This window comes from Spermophilus citellus (assembly GCF_964194105.1).
Source record: "Spermophilus citellus genome assembly, chromosome: 13".
NCBI classification, from domain to species: domain Eukaryota; kingdom Metazoa; phylum Chordata; class Mammalia; order Rodentia; family Sciuridae; genus Spermophilus; species Spermophilus citellus.
The window spans coordinates 109466074-109485522 of NC_138193.1; the positions used below are offsets into that span (position 1 = coordinate 109466074).

At 47.6% G+C, this 19449-nt stretch overlaps 1 protein-coding gene across 17 annotated transcripts in view; it reads right to left on the bottom strand.

Annotated features, from left to right (window-relative positions):
- ATP6V1C2 (ATPase H+ transporting V1 subunit C2) overlaps nucleotides 1-17072 on the bottom strand; it is a 54448-nt gene extending 37376 nt beyond the window's left edge. For 5 of the 17 annotated variants that reach the window (XR_014018512.1, XR_014018515.1, XM_081264371.1 and 2 more), the window contains exons 1-3: nucleotides 16265-17066; nucleotides 14771-14929; nucleotides 12473-12540 (exon numbers count right to left, since the gene is read on the bottom strand). Coding sequence is in view for 9 of the 17 variants with exons in the window: in XM_081264371.1 (XP_081120497.1) it covers nucleotides 12473-12540; nucleotides 14771-14929; nucleotides 16265-16432 (395 nt within the window). In the remaining 8 variants the exon portion in view is untranslated. Of the gene's footprint in view, nucleotides 1-12472; nucleotides 12541-14770; nucleotides 14930-15380; nucleotides 15540-16264 lie in introns of all 17 variants that reach the window. The other 12 variants (XR_014018511.1, XR_014018516.1, XM_081264368.1 and 9 more) reach the window with 7 other exon arrangements.
- Between the last annotated feature and the right edge of the window lie 2377 nt (nucleotides 17073-19449).

Below are 19449 nucleotides of genomic sequence, written 5' to 3' on the forward strand. Positions count from 1 at the left end.
CTAGGACTGGCTGATAAGCGCTTGGAAATATGTTTACTCTGGCTGGGAATCCAAGAAATACAAATGAAGCCTCTCACACACCCTGCTTCTTATGCTGGGGAAATGGCAGAGTTTCTTAAAGGCACTTAAGTGACAGGGGTATGAGGAAAGAGCGCTGCGCAACCTTGTGGAAACAATTTAGCAATATGTACAAACCACTTAAATATGCCCATGTCCCTTGACTCCGTGATCCCTGGGTGTGTGCCCTGGAGCATTTGTTACTGGGGATCAAACGCAGGGGGACCTGTAATTTCAATTTACAGATGCAACTTTAGGACAACCCAAAATGTAGCCAGAAAGTATACAGAGAGGTGCGCTAATTATGAAAGTCATGCTAGAGATAGTTGATTTCTTCAGGGAGTTCACTGTAGTAGAATTAAACGTTCATTTTATCATCATCAAAAACAATAGCAAGAATGAGCCCTCCATGAAAACATCCTTACCACCACCGCTTCAGATCATGCCTAAGAGTGTGACCGTCACAGGCACTGTGACCCAGACTCATGAGAGGGGACACAGGTGAAGGGCCTCTGGACCCAGGAGGGGTGGAGACTTGTCTAAGAACACACAGCTCCTTAGTGACTGACCAGGGCCAAAACGAGCCCCGCAGGCCAGCGGGCTCACCCGCCTCAACTTCAGAGTAGTCAAGTAGACTTTATCAACAGCATTTCCCACAAGCTGCTTGTCATTTCCATTGCTTATCTGTCTGCCCCGAGAGCTTGTTAAGAGTCAGAAGAAGGAACAGACTGTCAGACAAACCTCTTCTCACCCCTGCAGAGGCCCTGGGCTCCCTAGAAGCCTCCCAGCCATACCTGCCTCACATCCTGTCAATCAGAGCCGCCTTCCAGGGCCATCCACGTGCACTTCCTGGCACTTGTGCAAGGCATACATTTCTTTTCCTGGTTTCTCTTTAAATACCCTGGTTTTCCATCTGCACTAAGTGTCCACAGAGATGGTAAGGGGACAAATGGTGGACTAATGGTTGCTGATAATTTGGGAGAGAATTGGTCTGTGACTGCTGATAGGTACACAGTTTCTTTCTTTTTTTTTTTTAAGAGAGAGTGAGAGAGGAGAGAGAGAGAGAGAGAGAAAGAGAATTTTTAATATTTATTTTTTAGTTCTCAGCGGACACAACATCTTTGTTGGTATGTGGTGCTGAGGATCGAACCCGAGCCGCACGCATGCCAGGCGAGCGCGCTACCGCTTGAGCCACATCCCCAGCCCCTACACAGTTTCTTTTGTGGGTAAAGAAAATCTGTGGAACCAGATGGTGGTGACAGTTGCATTACTTTGTAAATATATTGGGAACAGATGAGTTACGTGTATTCGAAGAGTGGGTGTCACCGAGTGTGCGTTATAGCTCAATTTAAAAATGCCCTGCTCTTCCCCTGGTTTTAAGGGTGGAGAGCCAGCCTGGATGGGGAGGTCGAGAACTGATTCAGCCCTTCAGATTCGAAGGGTTGAATTCACATTCTCCAAAGTTCGTCGGCAACCCGAAACCCGTCCTTTCCATCATCACAACTGTTTTTTGTAGCAACCAAAATTTGTCAAGCCTACCCTGGGTCACTATCCCAGACATGTCATGGTGTCTTTCTTTAGGCTTCCTTCACCCACCTGCTCTCTGTTTTCCCCATGGACCTTAAAGAGGCCCCACCTGTCCATCCATCCCACAGCAGCCAGAGGGATCGCAATAAAAATACACACCCCAAACACCCCCCTGCCATGTTGCTGTACTGCTGAGACCATGTCAGTGGTTTCCTGAGAAGTTCAAATGTTGATGTTCAAACCCCTTAGCAGAGTTCACAAGGAATACACCTGCCTGTCCAGCCGTGGTTTTTGCCACCCCACCCTGACCCTTGCCTGTCCTGAGCAGGACTTTGGGAGCACCTGGGATAGCCTGAGCCACATGGACACTACTGACCCTTTATTACGGTCCCAGGAAACCCTGCGCGTACCTGACACGCACAGTACAATGCCTATTATTTCTGGCACTTAAGGAAAATGTATTGCACGCCAGGGAGTATTACACATGAGGGAATATTACATGGGAGAAGGTGGACAAAACAAACCTTCGTTGCTATATCTGAAACTCCATCGACCACATTAAAAGGTTGCTTTCCTCATCTGAGCAAGAAAAAAAAGAGGTCTCTGAAGATCTTTCAGAACTACTCATTCTGGGCTTCTGCAAGAATGCAGCGGCTCCCGGGAAACGCCCAGGAGCAGTGAGAACCTGGGTAGCAGTGGCCAGCTAGACCAAGGCTTGAGGTGTGGAGGGGGTGGCTTGCTTCAGTAGCAACGATCCTAAAACTGAAACAGCGATTAGTTTGACTCCCGCACAAGGATGGCACACAAACTGGTGAAGGAGTCCACGTTAAAAACAGAGAGAGATGTGGAGCAGGACGTGGGTCCAGTGCCTCTCAGGGCCACGTGGCTCTTACCATCCCTTCATCATGCACGTGTGACCCAGCATGGAGACTGCATTTGTGTCATCTCCTAGAATCTGAGACTTTCAAAGAATGAATATTACTACCTTAAGACAACAAAACAACAACAACAACTCACCACTCCCTGTGTCTACAAAACACTAAGTACTGGATGCAGATGAGCTGCCCTGGGGCCCGGTGTACCCTGTGGGCCTCTTCCAAGTTGTGTCTTCCACAGGGCAAGGGATCAGTCCCAAATACTTAGAGCGAAGAGGATGTCTGTACCCACACTTAGGGTACGCAGGCTATCTCATTTACTTTGGAGAAATGAAAATATGTCAATTCAAAGACTGTACATAAATGTTCATGACAGCTTTATTTTTAATAACACAAAACCATGTTAATGTCCTCCAACAGTGAATGGAAACATTTTTGCTATTTACTTATTTCTCAATAAAACCATTTAAAAAAAAGAGAGAGAGACCACTACACTAAAGTAGCAATGCATACCTATCAGGCTTATAAAAACCCAAAAGCCTGATGACATGCTCTATTAGAAAAGTTACAGAAGCCAGGCCGGTGGCACATGCCTGTAATCCCAGCAGCTCTGGAGGCTGAGGCAGGAGGACGGCAAGTTCAAAGCCAGCCTCAGCAAAAGCAAGGCGCTAAGCAACTCAGTGAGACCCTGTCTCTAAATAAATTACAAAATAGGGCTGGGGATGGGGCTCAGTGGCCGAGTGCCCCTGAGTTCAATCCCCGGTACCACCCCCGACCAAAAAAAGAAAGAAAAGTTATAGGAAATAGGGGCTTTCCCTCATTGCTGGTAGAAATGCAAGATGGTCACTTCAGATGGACAGAACTCTGGAACACTTATCCACAATAACAAAGGCTCATGACTCCTGGACCCAGCAAATTTCCTCCTGAGAACTTATCCTACAGATACACCCGCATGCGTCTCCCTGAAGTACTGACCAGACCATCTGTAAGGTTGCAGTATTGCTGGTAATAGTCTCTCTCCACAAAAGTCGTCGGTCACCTGAGAGTCCCTCTGTAAGGGACTAGTTCACAAACCACAGTGAGATACTAGGTACCTGAAATAGCAAGAAAGGTCTTCCGTACTGATGGGAAAGTTCCCCCCGGGATGTTAAGAGGAGGGAGAAAACCAAGATGCAAATCAGCACATGTGGAATCTCACTTTGTATTTCACAAGGGAAGAGCCGGGAGTGGAGGTGCACACCTGTAACTCCAGCAGCTTGGAAGGCTGAGGCAGGAATCTCAAGTTTGAGGACAGCCTCAGCCACTTAGGGAGACCCTGTCACAAAAAGGGAGCATGCATCCTGGGTGTGTAGTCAGGCTAAAGAGCACCCTGGGTTCAATCCCCAGTACCAGAAAAAAAGGGGGGAATATAAACATACACAGAATTGTCTAGTGTTTGTATGAAGATGTGATGTATCCAAGCAGCTCATAAAAGTGGCTTCCTTAGTGTCTGGGGCAAGAGGCAGGGAGACAATATAAGGAGACTTCTCCTTACAGAGCCTTTTATATAATTTTTATCTTCAATACATACAAATGCATTATCTGTTTAAGAAAAAAATCAAACTGCATTATAACCTTTTTTTTTTTTTTTTGTAGTAGTAATAGTAGTATTGGATGCCGAGTGCAGGACTTTGCACATGCTAGGCAAGTGCCACATCCCAGCCCTTTTTACTTTTTATTTTGAGACAGGGTCTCACTTGGCTGAGATACTCAGCCTATACTCCTGCCTCAGCCTCCCAAGTTTTTTGGATTACAGGCACATTCCACTGTACCTGGCCCTAAGCTCTCCAACATGTGTTTAAAATCCTGGCCTTGGACTGACTCTTGGAAGCACTTTAGGATTAGGTGGGAGGATGGCTGTGACTGCACTCAGCGAAGACAACAGTGCTCCCAGGGTATCCAGCCCCAGGTGCAGAATCACAGGTGCCCAGTCACTTAACATGCAGATTCCTAGACCCTGCCCCAGACCTGGGCAAGGAATCCTGGAGCTGCTGCCAAGGACCTGTGCTTTCTAAACGCTCCCCAGTGTCCTGTGAGTGGAGACAGGGGAGACGTGTAGGCAGCAGAGAGTCTCTCAGCCCCTGCCACGAGGTAGGCACTGCTTGCTGTCAGAGAAGGGACAAATCTGGTCTGTTTTCCCATAGCTCATACTCTGTAAGGAATCACGGACAAAAATGGACAAGAGGAGTACTTAGAGCGCAGCTCAGGGCTAGAGTGTGTGCTCCGAATGAGCAAGGCCCTGGGGAGCGGGGAGAGGAAGGAGGGAGGGAGGAGGACAGGTACTCAGTAGTGGTATATGGCATGTGCAAAATTAAAACAGTGTGTCCTTGAGAGACTAGGCTGTCTTCTTCCAGCAGTCTGGAGAAGTCCCTGGGGGAGTACCATTTGAACTGAGACTGGGATAACAAGGGGCCCCCATGCCAGGGTGGGGTGGTGGGCAGGAGCCTTCAATGTTCAGGAAGACGTTTGTGTACAGACCTACGGCAGGACAGAGCCAGGGTGGCTGGAGGAGAGTGGTCCTCCTTCTTCTGTGAAGAAAAGGCCAGAATGGGTAAGCTAGGAATCTGGCAGCCAGGGTCAAGGGCCCAGACTTTACACTGAGGGCACTGGAAAGCCAAGGGAGGGTTTCAAGCGAGAGAGTCATTTTTTAAAAAGACCATTCTGGCACTGGGAGTGTGGTAACACATTGGCTAGTGGCTAGCATGCCCTGAAGGCCTTGCATTCCATCCCCAGCACCCCCCCCAAAAAAAAAAAAACGAAAAAAAAAACCACCTCCTGGCTCTGGGGAGAAAGCAGATGAAAAGGAAGCAGCAGGCAACTGCGTCTGTTGTCAGATTCAGGAATGGGTCGCGGGCAGTGTGGACAGAGGTGCAGGGCTGGGCATGTTGAGACCTGGATGGATGCAGGACAGGTTTTGGCGAGGGAGCCACAGGATTTGGTCCTTCCCAGTGTTTCAGGTGGAGGTGTGGACAGGTGACCTGTGAGCAGCCGCGCCTGGGAACCAAGGATCCCCAGCCTGAGGTCCCAAAGGAAGAGACTCTCCAGAAGCAAGCTGTGGACACTGTCAAGAGGACGTGGCAGTGCAGAAAGAGGCAAAGAAAAGACATTTGAGACCCTCCATGGCTGCTGAAAATAAGGAGTACCTACACCAGAGCACGCGCCCAGGGCACAAAGAACTGACTGGACGGGGATTGAGGAATCTGGGAGCCATTGTCCCCGCAGGGTCCAAGGAGGAAGTGCTTATGCTAAACTCAGCCTCCAAGGATCTCACATGGCGGCCTCAGGCTGACCCTCACTTCAGGCATGCTGTCCTAGGGCAGCCAGAACTCTCTCCCACCCCCAACCCCGTGGCTGGGCTTCTGGTTTGGGAAAAGTGGCTGGGCGCTGGGGAAGCCTGGCAGGTACCAGGCAATACAGACTGTCCCAGCAGGGCTGAGCTGAAGGATGAGGGCAGAAGAGGGGAGGGAGCACTGACTGCCACCTGCCCAGGCCTTGACAGGGCAAGGCAGGGGGTTGGGGTGACCAAGGCAAAGGCTGGACACTCCACGCTGTACGATCTCGCACAAGTGACTTACATCTTTGAGTGTCAATACTCTCATCTATCAATCATTGGAAGTTACCAAAATAGGGAAGTGACAAACATCAGGTGGTCTGGAACTCAGAATAGAATACAGTATAAACAGAAGCCTGGAGAACGATAAAGGGGCAGCCCTCAGTGGAATCAGAACCAGCACAGACCTTTACAGACCCGCAAGAACAGCAGGGCGTTTACAATATGAAGTAGGGAATAGAAAATATCACGGATAATGCCATCCCAATGGAACTCACCCTTCCCTAGATCCCATGGAAAACACAGCAGCCAGGCATGGCAGCATATTCCTGTAATCCCAGTGATTTGCTGAGGCAAGAGGATCACAAGTTCAAGGCCAGCCTTAGAAACTTAGTGAGCCACTCTCTCAAAAAATAAAATAAAAAGGACTGGGGATGTAGCTCAGTAGTAGAGCACTCCTGGGTTCAATTCCAGTTCCGAAAGAGAAAAAAGAAAAATCAGCAATAGATGAGGTCACAAAGAAAATATCAAATTCCCAAAGGCAGACATAGTACCCAATTCATTCTCTCACAAGGCAAAAGAATTAAGTGAAAAACAAGCCTGGCACCGTGGCACACACCTGTGGTCCCAGCTGCCAGGGAAGCTAAGCCAGGACCTGGGCCACTTCATGAGACCTGGCCTTAAAAAGGGTTGGGGAAGTGGCTCAGTGTAGAGTAAGCACCTCTAGGTTCAATCTCCGTACTACAAAAGAAAGAAAGGGAAGGAGGAGCAACAACAAAAACCCCAACTTTCCAGAAACATAGGATGAAAAAAAATGAGCTAAATTTAAAAAAATGAAAACACCACACATCAAAACTTAAGTTATATAATATTCAGAGAAAAACTCATTACCTTAGCATGAGAGAGAGAGAGAGAATAAATGAACTAAGTATGCAATTAAGTAGGTTTTGCAGAAAGAAAACAAACCTCAATAAAGCAAGAAGATGAAAATCAGGATATATACAGAAATTTAAAAATCAGAAATCAATAAAATGATAAAATTGGTAAATGAAGACAAGAACTGCTCCTCTTAAAAGCAAAACAGGCAGACCACGGGTAGCATAACCAAAGGAAATGCAAAGACCAAAACCAAAGGGAAATATGCAGCTACAGTAGACCCTGATCGACTCCATGCAAATAGCCTGAAAAAGCTCATGAAACTGACTCTTCTCTCCAAAAACACAATATACCAATATCAGTACTCCTTCCCCAAGAGAAAATCAACACACCAACAGAACTGGAAAATTTTGTATCATCCAAGAACCTGTTCTAAAAATGCACACGTCATAACGACATCTTTCGGGCCATGGGGAAACAGATCGCCCCACCACCAGGTGAAGAAGCCATTGTAAGCTCGGCCAGGACCAGGAGCACTGCCACCTGGGGAACTTAGCGGATCAGGTTCTCAGGCCCCTCCGAGTAACAGACTCTAGGGATGGGGCCCAGGAATGGATGCTCTAACAAACCGTCCAGACGATTCGGACGCACATTGAAGTTGAAGAGCCACTAATTTAAAGTGTTGAGCCTTGGTAAGCCAAGTGCAGTCTGCAGGCCAGCATCACAGTAAGAAATGCAGAATCCCTGGCTTCAGATCCCCCGAGTCACAACCGCGTTGTCTAAAGATCCCCAGGGCACTCACTTACATGTTCAAGGTTGAGAAACACTCAGAGCTATAGCCCAGTGCTGCCCAACACAAATATTACAGGAGCCACAAAAGTAATTCGAGAACTTCTAATCTCTACATTTCCAAAAGTAAAAACAGGTGAAATTAATTTTAGTAACCTACTTTATTTCATCTAATATCCAAAATATTATCATTTTAACAGGCAGTTAACATTAAAAAGAATAATAAGATATTTGAAGTTATTTTTCCCGTACTGTCTTTTGAACCTGACGTGTGTTTGACACACATCTGCGTTCAGACTGGTCACATTTCAAGAGCTCCGCTGAGCCCGGTGGCTAGCACATGCCATGGTGAACAGTGCAAGGACAGAGAAAGGAGGACAGCCTCTCCTCCCTCCCAGGTGGAATCTAAAACAGTTTAACTCACAGAAGCAGAGAGCAGAATGGGGTCAGAGGACGGCCTTAGACTGCCTCTCTCAGGCCTGTCCCTGGGGGTGAGGGCCGTGGAGGAGGGAGCGGAGCGGCACTCTGCTTGGAGAAGGCGAGCAGGAGGTCTGGAGGCATGGGGAGGAGATGGGAGAGGTGTCAGGGGGGCAGGTGGAAGGGCAGGTGCAGGACAGGCTTGAAATGTCCACAGATAACCTCAACCTGATATTCTGCATGGACAGAGAAGAGAAGCCTGGGCACTTCTTTCCGTTCCATCTCACTCCTATTTAGAAGGTCCCCACAAGAACTCACTGGCATCACCAAGTGGACATCCACACTCAGATCCATGATCTTTGATCAGCCAACCCTCAGACAGCTTCACGAACCACGTGGGTAAAGAAAAAGCCACCAGCTATTCCACAACACAGGCAACGCGCTCAGGGGCAAGAGGCAGTCAACATGGCTCCAGAGAAACCATGAGGCATAGCTGAATGCCAAGTGCCTGTGAAATGTAATATTTCAACCAGGACCGCAGCAGGACAGGCCACGATGTTGGGACAGACTCACATGCTGAAAGGTTGGGGCGGGGGGGGGGGGATTTTAAAAGATAAAAGCACTGGGCTTCTCAAATGTTCATGAATCACCATGCAAATACAGAATAAATTAACACAGTGGCATGAAAGAATAAATAAAAAAATAATGGGAAAGCTCCATAAGCCAAGGCTGCCTTCCAGCTACATGGAAAAACACTCCAGTCCCCGGTAAATAAATAATAAAAGGATAGGGAAACAATACACCTTGAAAACTCTTGTCCCTTCTCTGTCCTCCTGGGCAGAAGCAGTGCTGACAGGTTTATGCTGCCTAGGTTACAGGCCCAGCTGGGGTTTATTTATCTAATCACACTGGAGCACTTTCCACGGAGCCAGGGAGGTTGTTCCCAAATGGACCTGGGAGTTATCAGTTCCAGGCCCTGGACTAGAGCAAAGCTAGAACTCTAAGGGCACTCAAACCTCACTATTTTTCTTTTTCCCCTGATAGGAAAGCTCTTGGGAATACACACCTACAAGCAAAACTCAAAACAGCGCACAGTGATTTTCATTCTCGACCACACCTAGTCCCTGTTTGTAAAAACACTCTCATTTGTACAGTTTCTGTGTTTCAAAACGAGAGCTCACGACTTGCTTGTGCATGCATTTTCTAGTTTTTTTTTAAGCATATGCTACACCATGCTGGGTGTGGTGGCGCATGCCTATAATCCCAGAGGCTCAGGAGGCTGAGGCGGGAGGATTGCAAGTTCAAGACCAGCCTTAGCAACTTAGAGAGGTCCCCAAGAAACTTAGTGAGACCCTGCCTCAAAATAAAAAAGGCTGGGGATGTGGCTCAATGGTTATGTACCTCTGGGTTCACCTCATTTCCAAAAACAACAAACAACAACAATAAACAAATATGTTATAAAACCATCAGAGGCAACTCGTACAACAAATACGTACAGAACAAAACACAACTGTCTATTGGGAAGAAAAAGGCAATCAAAAAAAGAAAAGAAGAAGAAAAAAAGAAAGAAAAAAAGAAAGAAAGAAAGAAAGAAAGAAAGAAAGAAAGAAAGAAAGAAAGAAAGAAAGAAAGAAACTAACTAACTAACTCAGGTGGAACCAACAGCAGTAATCCAGGCCCACAGAAGCTCAGAGCTGGGGGCACTGGTGAGTGGGACGGAGGGAGAGAAGGGCAGCCACTGAGGGCTGAGACCACAGTGCTGAGCAGCTGCCACGGAGCAGCTCACCTTCCTTCAGCTGGTGTTTCTGCCGAGGACTGAAGAGCCTCTTGGTCAGCCTGTGGTCTGTCAGGGCTGGCAGGGAACACGGAAGGCCATCCCAGCCAAGGGCAGGGGCTGCCCTCGATGGCATCTGTCAGAGCCCTTGCTTAGGCTTGGGGTCCTCCGATTTGAAGATCTGACTAGCATCTGTCCTCTTGCTACAGAAGGCTCATCAGACCTCAGGTACAGAGCAGCCGCAGACAGGAGCTGGCACTTGGGAATCCAGCCACACCTCCTGGATGGTGATTTTTCACAGGACATGCCCTGGGATTTGATGACACTTAACATTATTCTACTGCCCTACATTCCTCCCTGAAAGCAGAGAGATGGTCACTGTACCTCGCTTTATAGATGAGGAAGACAAAGTTGGTTTCTTTCTCAAAGACTATGACCTATACACCAGGTGCAATGGTGCACACCTGTAATCCCAGAAACTCAGGAGGCTGAGGCAGGCTTGCAGGATCAAAGCCAGCCTCAGCAACTTAAAAGGCTCTGAGCAATTTAGCAAAACCCTGTCTCAAAATTTTTTTAAAAAAGAAAAAAAAAAAAAGACTGGGGATGTGGGGATGTAAATTAGCAGTAAAGTGCCCCAAATTCAATCCACAGTACCAATTTCTACAGTTCAAAGACTCTAAGTTTAAAAAATGATTTTTGCCAGGCACAGTGGTGCACACCTATAATTCCAGCAGCTTGGGAGGCTGAGGCAGGAGGATCAAGAGTTCAAAGTCAGCCTCAGTAACTAGCAAGGCCTTGCAACTTAGCAAGACCCTGTCTCAAAATTTACAAAAAAAAAAGGGGGGGCTGGGGATGTGGCTCAGTGGTCAAGTGCTCCTGGGTTCAACCCTCAATACATAAAAAAATCTAAAATATGAAGAGAACAGCAAAATATGGATTTACATGTATGAGGTATATAATATGGGCTTACTTTTATTAGTGTATATATATATATATATATATATATATATACACTAATATATATATATATATATATATATATATATATATATATATACACACACACACACACACACACACAAATAATATATGTGCTGGGAAAATTGGAGGTACAGGCTATAAACACAATGTAACAGTGTTTGTCTCTAGACTATGTGATCATGGGTGAGTTGTAGTTTCTTTTTCTTTTTTTTTTTAAAGAGAGAGTGAGAGAGGAGAGAGAGAGAGAGAGAGAGAGAGAGAGAGAGAATTTTTTTTTAATATTTTATTTTTTAGTTCTCGGCGGACACAACATCTTTGTTGGTATGTGGTGCTGAGGATCGAACCCAGGCCGCACGCATGCCAGGCGAGCGCGCTACCTCCTGAGCCACATCCCCAGCCCTGTAGTTTCTTTTTCACACTATTCTATGAGCTATAACTGATTTCCAGTGATTATGCACCAAATTTGTAATACACTTATTTAAAAGAAATGTCATGCTAAGACCGTACGATATTTCATACACTTTGGGTGAGCGTGTGAATGGAATGAACAACTTCTTGGCAGGGCACTGGGGACATATCTGTAAGCTGTCCTTGCAAAAACTCTTTGACCCAGAACTACCACTTTTAAGTGTTCCACTTCTACATGTGCACAAAGGACAGTCATCACCACCCTGCCTGTGATAGCAAAAGACTAGAAAATTCAAACATCCAACAACAGAGAAATCAAATAAATGAGGGTACATCTATTTAAGGCCATACAGCTAGTAAAAAGAATGTGCAGCAATGAACTGACATGGAACTATCTCTAAGCTATGCTATTAAACAAAAAAGCAAGACACAGTTGTTTGCACTTTATGAAACATATGCATGTTGACTTGTGCTCAAATAGGCTCTCTCTGGAAGGTTTGCCTAGAAAGTCATAGCACTGCCTCAGAAGAGGGGAATGAGGGGACAGGGGACAGGAAGGAGGAAAACACATCAGAGGGAAACTTAATTTTCACTCTACATTCTTTCTTTTTTGTACTTTTTTTTTTACATATATTATCAAAAAACCAACAAACTTAACCCTTGAGGGGAATTGCACCAATTATTTTTCTAAGTGACTCAGCTTTATGCATGATCTTCATACTGAAGGCAATCCCTTATAGGATGCTGCCTTCTAGGTGGTGGTGGGGCCCGCCTGTAATCCCAGCAGATCAGGAGACTGAGGCAGGAGGATCAGATTCAAAGCCAGCTTCAGCAACTTAGCAAGGCCCTAAGCAACTTAGAGAGACCCTGTCTCAAAATAAAACATTAAAAGGTCTGGGGATGGGACTCAGTGGTTAAGCACCCCTGGGTTCAGTCCCTGGTACCAAAAAAAAAAAAAAAAAAAAAAAGATGCTTTTTCCGTCAAACAAAGCAAGGATGGGCCCAGCATGCTCCTGCTGACCCCACTCCCCCAGGGGACCCACCTGATCACTCTGTAGACTTTTGGAGCCAGGTTTAGAGTATGAGTCCATACTTTGATTCAGCCAAAGCAAGAACACTGTGTCCTCTGACAATAATGCCAAATTCTCACTTGTATGTAGTAAATAAGAAATATTTTACCTTTCAGCAAAGGTATCGAGTTTCCCCAACTCGTCAGAGAGACCAACAAGAGAATCCAAGGTCCCCACCTAGAAAGATCATAAAATAATTAGTGCTGGCTGGCAGAGAGGCGTGGCTGTCACTTCAACAGCAGTGTGAGGCACTCTGCCTTGATCTGGAGTTGGCTGCTCCTGGCCAACAGCCCAACTGAGAAGTGGGAAGAACTCCTAAGGGAAACCCAGGGATTTAGGATTTTCATGTTATTTTGGGGACCAACAGGATAAACTGTCATATCTCCACCATCGGAAGGACTATTACGTCATGGGCTGACCTGAGCTCATTTCCCTCTGAGAGAGGCAGTCTGCTGTTCATGAGATGAATCCCCAGCAACTGTAACAAGTTATCCTTTCTAAAGGCCTTTCTTCCCTAAGACAGGACCGCCATCCCTTTCTCTGTCCTTGGCTGCTATTGACATTGATCTTGATTAGAAGGGAGCAGCTTTTCTTCCCACTCATTTGTAAGGGTCCTTTTCTTTCTTTTGTTTTTGTTTTTCTTCTATATTGGAGACAGAACCTAGGCCCTGTGTGAGGCAAGCACTCTACCTAAGCTACATCCCCTCGAGGCCCTTTTCTTTGTGGATTATTCATGACCTGTCTCTTAGTGCAGAAATGAGTGCAATGTCTGCAAAATTGTATTGAAAGGTCTTTTCACAGAATCAGAAAGAAAAGGTTTGCCATCCTGTGATTAGACCAACCAGACTTTAAAAGTAATTAGGGAGGGCTGGGGGCATGGCTCCATGGTGGAGCACATGATTAGCATGAGCAAGGCCCTGCATTAAGTCCCCAGAATCCCCCAAATTTAAAAACTAATAAATCTTTGATGAAGCCTGGAAATCTCCACTGGATATTGGTGAAGTTGATTATTTTCAAAACAATTAATTCTTGAGGGCAAAGGGTGCTGAGGATTTAACCCAGGAGCACTTAACCACTGAGCTACATACCTTTTTCTAAAATTTTGAGGCAGGTTCTTGCTAAATTGCTGAGGCCACCCTTGAACTTGAGATCCTCCTGCCTCAGCCTCCCAAGTCTCTGGGATTATAGACATGCAAGCAACTTAGTTTTAAGCAACTTTTAGTAGGGCCATGTCATTTTTTAACTTTGTATCCTCCAGAGTCTAGCACGGTGCCCTGCTCAGTAAATGAGTGGAGGCTGGATTCACTAACCTCTACAGTGTCTGTCCCCAGGGTCAACAGAGGCAGGCTTGAAGAAGCAGCAAGACCTGGATACAGAATCCCACCTGCCACTTGCCAGCCCCACAGCCTAGCAGTCACTAAGCTTCTCTCAGCCCATCCCAACCTTGTCAGGGGGAGCCTCGAAGACTCCACAAGGAATCTTCTGTTTACAGGGCCTGGCTGCCAGCACATTGCTCAATAAATGCTGGCACATGGAGCAGCATCACCAACAACTCAGGGTGACAGTGCACTCTTTTGGCAGAGGGGCAAACTGAGGATTGGAAGAGGATTGATTATAAGGACTCTGGGTGGTTGGCACCCTCAGTGTGTGTACATTGGTGTGGTCCCAAAGAATTCTTTAGCTACCTCTTCCCCTTGGAAACCTACAGTCTTAGGAAATACTGCCAGTCTGTGTTCTGTTTATGTGTGGTGCTAAGGATCAAACCTAAGACTTCACGTGCCAGGCCAGCCCTCTACCACTGAGCCACACCACCAGCCCAAGTCCACTGTTTTTGAGTATTGTATATATCTTCCTCCTCTTTACCCTTTTATCTTCATTTTGCTGTCCACTACAAGAGCTCTCAGACACTGTGCACTACCCCAAACCTCTGCCACTCTGCCAGCTGTCTGTACAGCCGCCTCCCACCCCAACAAAATCAGAAAGATCCTGGATTTCCTGCCCTTCCCCTAAGTCAGGAGTACAATTGAGGCCTGAGGCCTGCAAGCCGAAACACCCCAAGTCTGTGGTTGGTCTTCTTATATGTTGCAGACAAAAGAGGAAGGTCCCCAGGACCATGGTGAGGACCTGCTATTCATAGGTTCTTCCCACTTATATGAAGCATTAGATGCTGCCACCGCCACCATCTCCCTCTTCTCATTCTCTCCTGGGGCTTCAAGGCCTAGGTGCCACAATTAGTTTGGAGCCATGGCCTGAAGACCCATGGAGCCCACTGACTCCCCTATCTATCCTCTAGCTCAGGCTTGTCCTCAATGTCCCCACTTTGACCTGTTATTTTCTCTTTCACTCCCCAGAGGCTGCTTCCTGCCCACCAGTCCACCATCTCCTTTCCCCTCCCCAGGAATTTCACCTTGAAATCAGGAATAGCAAATTTGGTGTTGTAGGACAGGTTGGACTTGGAGGTTACTGTATTCATCCTCTCCAGCGCTTGTAAATTCTCCTTATCACCAGGGGCCGAAATCAACCAAAACTCGGACATGTTTCCAGTCTTCTGTTTCCCAGTCACTGTCTAGAACCAAGACAAACGCACACAAACAGAAACAGGAGGAGAGATGTGTCAGATGTCTCTACTTGTCACCACTCCCTGCCTTCAGAATTAATCCTCTCTGGATCCGTCACTTTTCCTGTTTCTCATTCCTTGTCTCTTTGACCTTGTAGTTCAGAGTCTAGTTCCAAAGACACCCTTAGGAACAAAGCAATGTGCTTATCTCCTCTGGAGAAGCCCTGGGAGACTCACAGGCTCTCATCCGCACGTGGCCCTGACTGGTTTTAAGCTGGTTCCTTTCACTCTCCCCAGGACCCAGGTCACAACTGCTGCCTGCCATTGTAAGCTGGGGGGACAGACAGTCAGACTTGGGTGCTCTCGGGGATATTTTTCTTCCTCACGCATGGCATCTTGCGGGTGCAGGATGGGTGGATGAAGGAAGGAGCCATCACAAACCCCAGATTAACCCACCAACCTTGAGTTTGGTATTAGCTTCAAAAACTTCAGGCCAGTGCCTGTTGGCATGAACGCCCGTAATCCCAGCAACTCAGGAGGCTGAGGCAGAAGGATGCCAAGTTCAAAGCCAGCCTCAGCAATTTAGCCAAGAGCTAAGTAACTCAGTGAGACTCTGTCTCTAAATAAAATACAAAGGGGGAAGGGGTAGGGGATGTGGCTCAGTGATGAAGTGCCCCTGAGTTCAATCCCGGTACAAAAAAAAAAAAAATTAAAAACAAAAAACAGACATTAGAAGGTCTCTTCTTTTTTAAAATAAGAAGGAGGAAGGGGGCTGCGGAGCAGGACTTTTTTGACTAGAGGAGGTGAGGACTCCGCAGGGCTGAGTAACTCGCAGTTTCAGGGCAGCGCAGGGGCCCAGAAAGTGGATTCTGCTCATTCAAACGCGTCCCCACCCACCCACACGGTCCCCCTCGCTGGTTCTCCGGGCCCGTTGCCTCCCGAGCGTCCCCGGACTTCTGGGGGGAAAACAGGAGAATAACATGGACTATCGGGGGTCCCCTGGCCTTTTTCTCCTGACACCCACTCACTCCAGCCTGAGATCCTCTTAGTCCCTCCTAACCCTGACCAAACGCAGTTCTTTCCGTCTTCACTGCCAATGGCCTGGGGACAAACTGTCCCAGAACGGCACCTAGGGTGATGCCACCTGCTCAGTCCGGGAGAGCGCGGTGTGGGAGTCGGCTTCCCAAGTTCCCAGTGAGAAAGCGCGGACTAGGGTCCCTGGGGCGCACGGAGGCGCGTCCCGACCGGGGGGGACGTGGGTCGCCCGGGGCGGTGCCGCAATCGCGGCGTCGGCGCCTCTGGCCCACCTCCTCGCCTGGTGTCTGCGCTGCCGCGCGTCCTTACCGGGGGCCGCGGGGAGGACCGCGCTGTCGGGGCTGCGGGCAGGGGCGCGGGGGCCTGAGCGCACGGCAGGCTCCCGGGAGGCAGCGACTTCTGCAGCCCCGCGCGCCTCACTCCGCCTTTTATCCCGGGCGCTGGAGGCGTCCCCCGGCCCCCGCGGGACATTTGCATACGGGCCGCCTGCCTCCCGCGGTCGCGCCGGGCCGGGGCCAGCGGCTCGAGTAGCAGGCGCTGGGCTCCGTCTGGGCCTTGGCGGAGAGGGGACGCGGTCCCGGCCAGACCCGGCGAAGCTTCCCCGAGCCCGATGCGCGCGGGCTGGGCCTCTGGGTGTTGCCTGAGAGCTTGGCCCGGTCTCCAGTCCCACGATTGAGCGGGGCCCACCGCGAGTGAAGACGACTCCGCGAGGCAGAAGCGGGGAAAGGATTCCCGGCGCGGGGCGACTCCGCCCTCCAGCTGCCGCCGCCTCCCACCTCCACCTCACGGCCGCCGGGCACCCGCACGGGTCTCCGGAAAACACCTGCTTGCGGGTGTTTCCCAGGCCCGTGCCGGACAGACGGGGCTGACCTGTGGAGAGCAACGCAACAGGTTCAGATGCTCGGGACACACACCTGGGAGAGGAGCGACTTTTCCCGTCCGTGTGGGCGCGAGCTTGTCACTTGTTACCCAGAAAAACCCACCTCCCGAATTGCGCTGTGTGTGGAGAGGATATAAAGCTACTAGGATTGGGCTGGAGGTGCGGATCAACGATAGAGGGTTTGCCGGCGTGCGCTCGGGTTCAGTCCCCAACACCCCAATAAATTAATGAATAAAATTGCGTTCAATTTCAGGACAACTAGTGAGGTCTAACTAGCCCAGTCCTATTTATTTTAGAATTTAGTCCCCAGCACCATACACACATGCCTAGCTACATACGTACAGAAAATAAAGCTGCTGACTTCGCGGGATGAATCCTGCGCTGCCTGAAACCAGGACAGGACTCTCAGGGGCTAACTAGGAATGTTAAAAACAAGACAAAACCTGAGGATTCCTCTTCTCTGGGTTAAAGGAGGAAACTTTAGAGTTGGCAATGTTTTCAGTGGTTTCTGGGAAAGATAATCTCAGGGCTACAACGGAGGGGTGTAGCTCCGTGGCCTCAGGCCCTGCCTTTGATCTGCAGCACTGCAAAAAGGAAAGAAAATAACAACCCCCTGGGGTTGTTCTTTGAGGGGTACGCTGAAGAAGGCACTCCTGGCTTCCTAAGAATGGACTTCCCCTATTATATAAAACTAGCCATATCCATCTATCCTAGTGAATGCTTTCCAGTCCCTGGGGAAAGTAACATCATCTGAGACTTAAGCTGGAACCCCAAATGGTAGGATGGAAAGCCCAGATTCAAGACACAAAGGTGGCTTTGCGGTCACCACAGTGCTGTTGTGGCTGTGGAACTCCCAGCACCTGCACTGCATATCGTTGTTATTGGGACACTAATGTGCATTAGTCAGTCCTTGCAACATCTTCCCAGGGAGGACACCTGAAACCCAGGGATGAGGAAACCCCACTTGCACAGGGGTTGAGTGGCTATTCCAGGGAAGGAGTGGCCTGGTTGGACGTTAGAGTTGGGGTGGTGGCAGTCTTGGACTTTGAGTCATGCCATTCTTAGCCAGGGAAAACAGAATGATAGATCTGGGGCCCCACATCGTCTATAAACAAGTGTAGAGGTGCCTGTGAGGCTGTGCAAACTGCCCAGTGTCAACTGGTCAATGGAAGAGCTGTGTGGAACTGGGGCCAGCCATCCCAGGATTTGCTGCTCCCAGTGAACCTGCAGGAGTGAGGCATCACTCAGAGAGAACTTGAGCTGTCCCTTCGGTCAATATTTTTCTACCCTCCAACGTTCAAAATCATTGACTTGACTTGGATTCTCAGAGATTGGCAACACATTTAATGGTGTCTCCAATATTACTTATGGCATTGTGTGTGTGTGTGTGTGTGTGTGTGTGTGGGTTCGCGCGCGTGCGTGCTGGGGATTAAACCCCAAAATATTCAAGATTTGTATGTTGAGTTCTGCCTCCACTACTATTAAAAAAAAATCAGATGCAAATAACTCCTGGATGTCTGCTGAAGAAAACAATAAAACAATAAGCTCCTTGTCTTCCTTCAAATCTTCTTTCTCAAAATCTGAAATTTTTCTGTTCTTTCACATCTTAAATTTCCTATTAAATATCTGAATTTATAATAGGTGATGTCCATAGCTGCAGAGGTAACTTGGCTTTTTCCATATAATCTTTCTTCCTGAGTACAAAGATAATTCTATGCTTATTATGAAGAAATTGGAAAATGAAAAAGTATAAAGAAAAAAAATAGCCTGTAATTTTTATGATATGAGAATAACTGAAACTGGTAATCAAATTATTTTTGTTAATTTTAATGCATATTTGATTATACAGGTGTGGACTTTTTGCATGATTGAGATTATTATATATTGTAAAATATTGTATATTGTATAAGTTTGGCAACCTGTGGTTGGTTGCTTTTTAAAGACTAAAAATTATCAAATGTATATTATCATTAAGGATAATTTAGAGTTATCAGCAATTTATCACAGCCCTGAACTTGAATCAGATTTCAAAGCCAAATAAAGATATCTTTTTGAACAATTTACATCTTGAGAAGGAGAGAGAATATCTTGTCCAAGAGATTTGAGGTTTTGTTACATTTTGTTTTGAAGTACTGAGGATTGATATAGCTTTACCACTATGCTATATCCTCAGACCCTTTTACTTTTTATTTTGAGACAGAGTCTCGTTAAGTTGCTGAAGCTGTCCTTGAACTTGTGATGGTCCTGCCTCAGCCTCCTGAGTAGCCAGGATTACAGGCATGCGCCACTCGATGTTCTGAAATTTAACCACCTATGTGTTTAGATGAGAGTTGTGCACGGACGGGAGATTTCCCCAAGCTTCCTTATAAAGCGAGATCAGACTGTGACACAGAGAAATCAGGAGAAATCCACCAAGATATGTGGCGCTTGCTCCCATGGTACAGCAGGAGACTGGAGCATGTCTTCCACGCTGTGATGCAGGCACTTCTCTTCTGTACTTTGGCCTAGAGTGGCAGTAAACTATCCATTTTCTATCCCCTTCTCACACATCTCAGTCTTTGACATCTGCTTGCTAAAAGCCTAAAATGTCACTGCTTTTAAAATACTCCCCAGG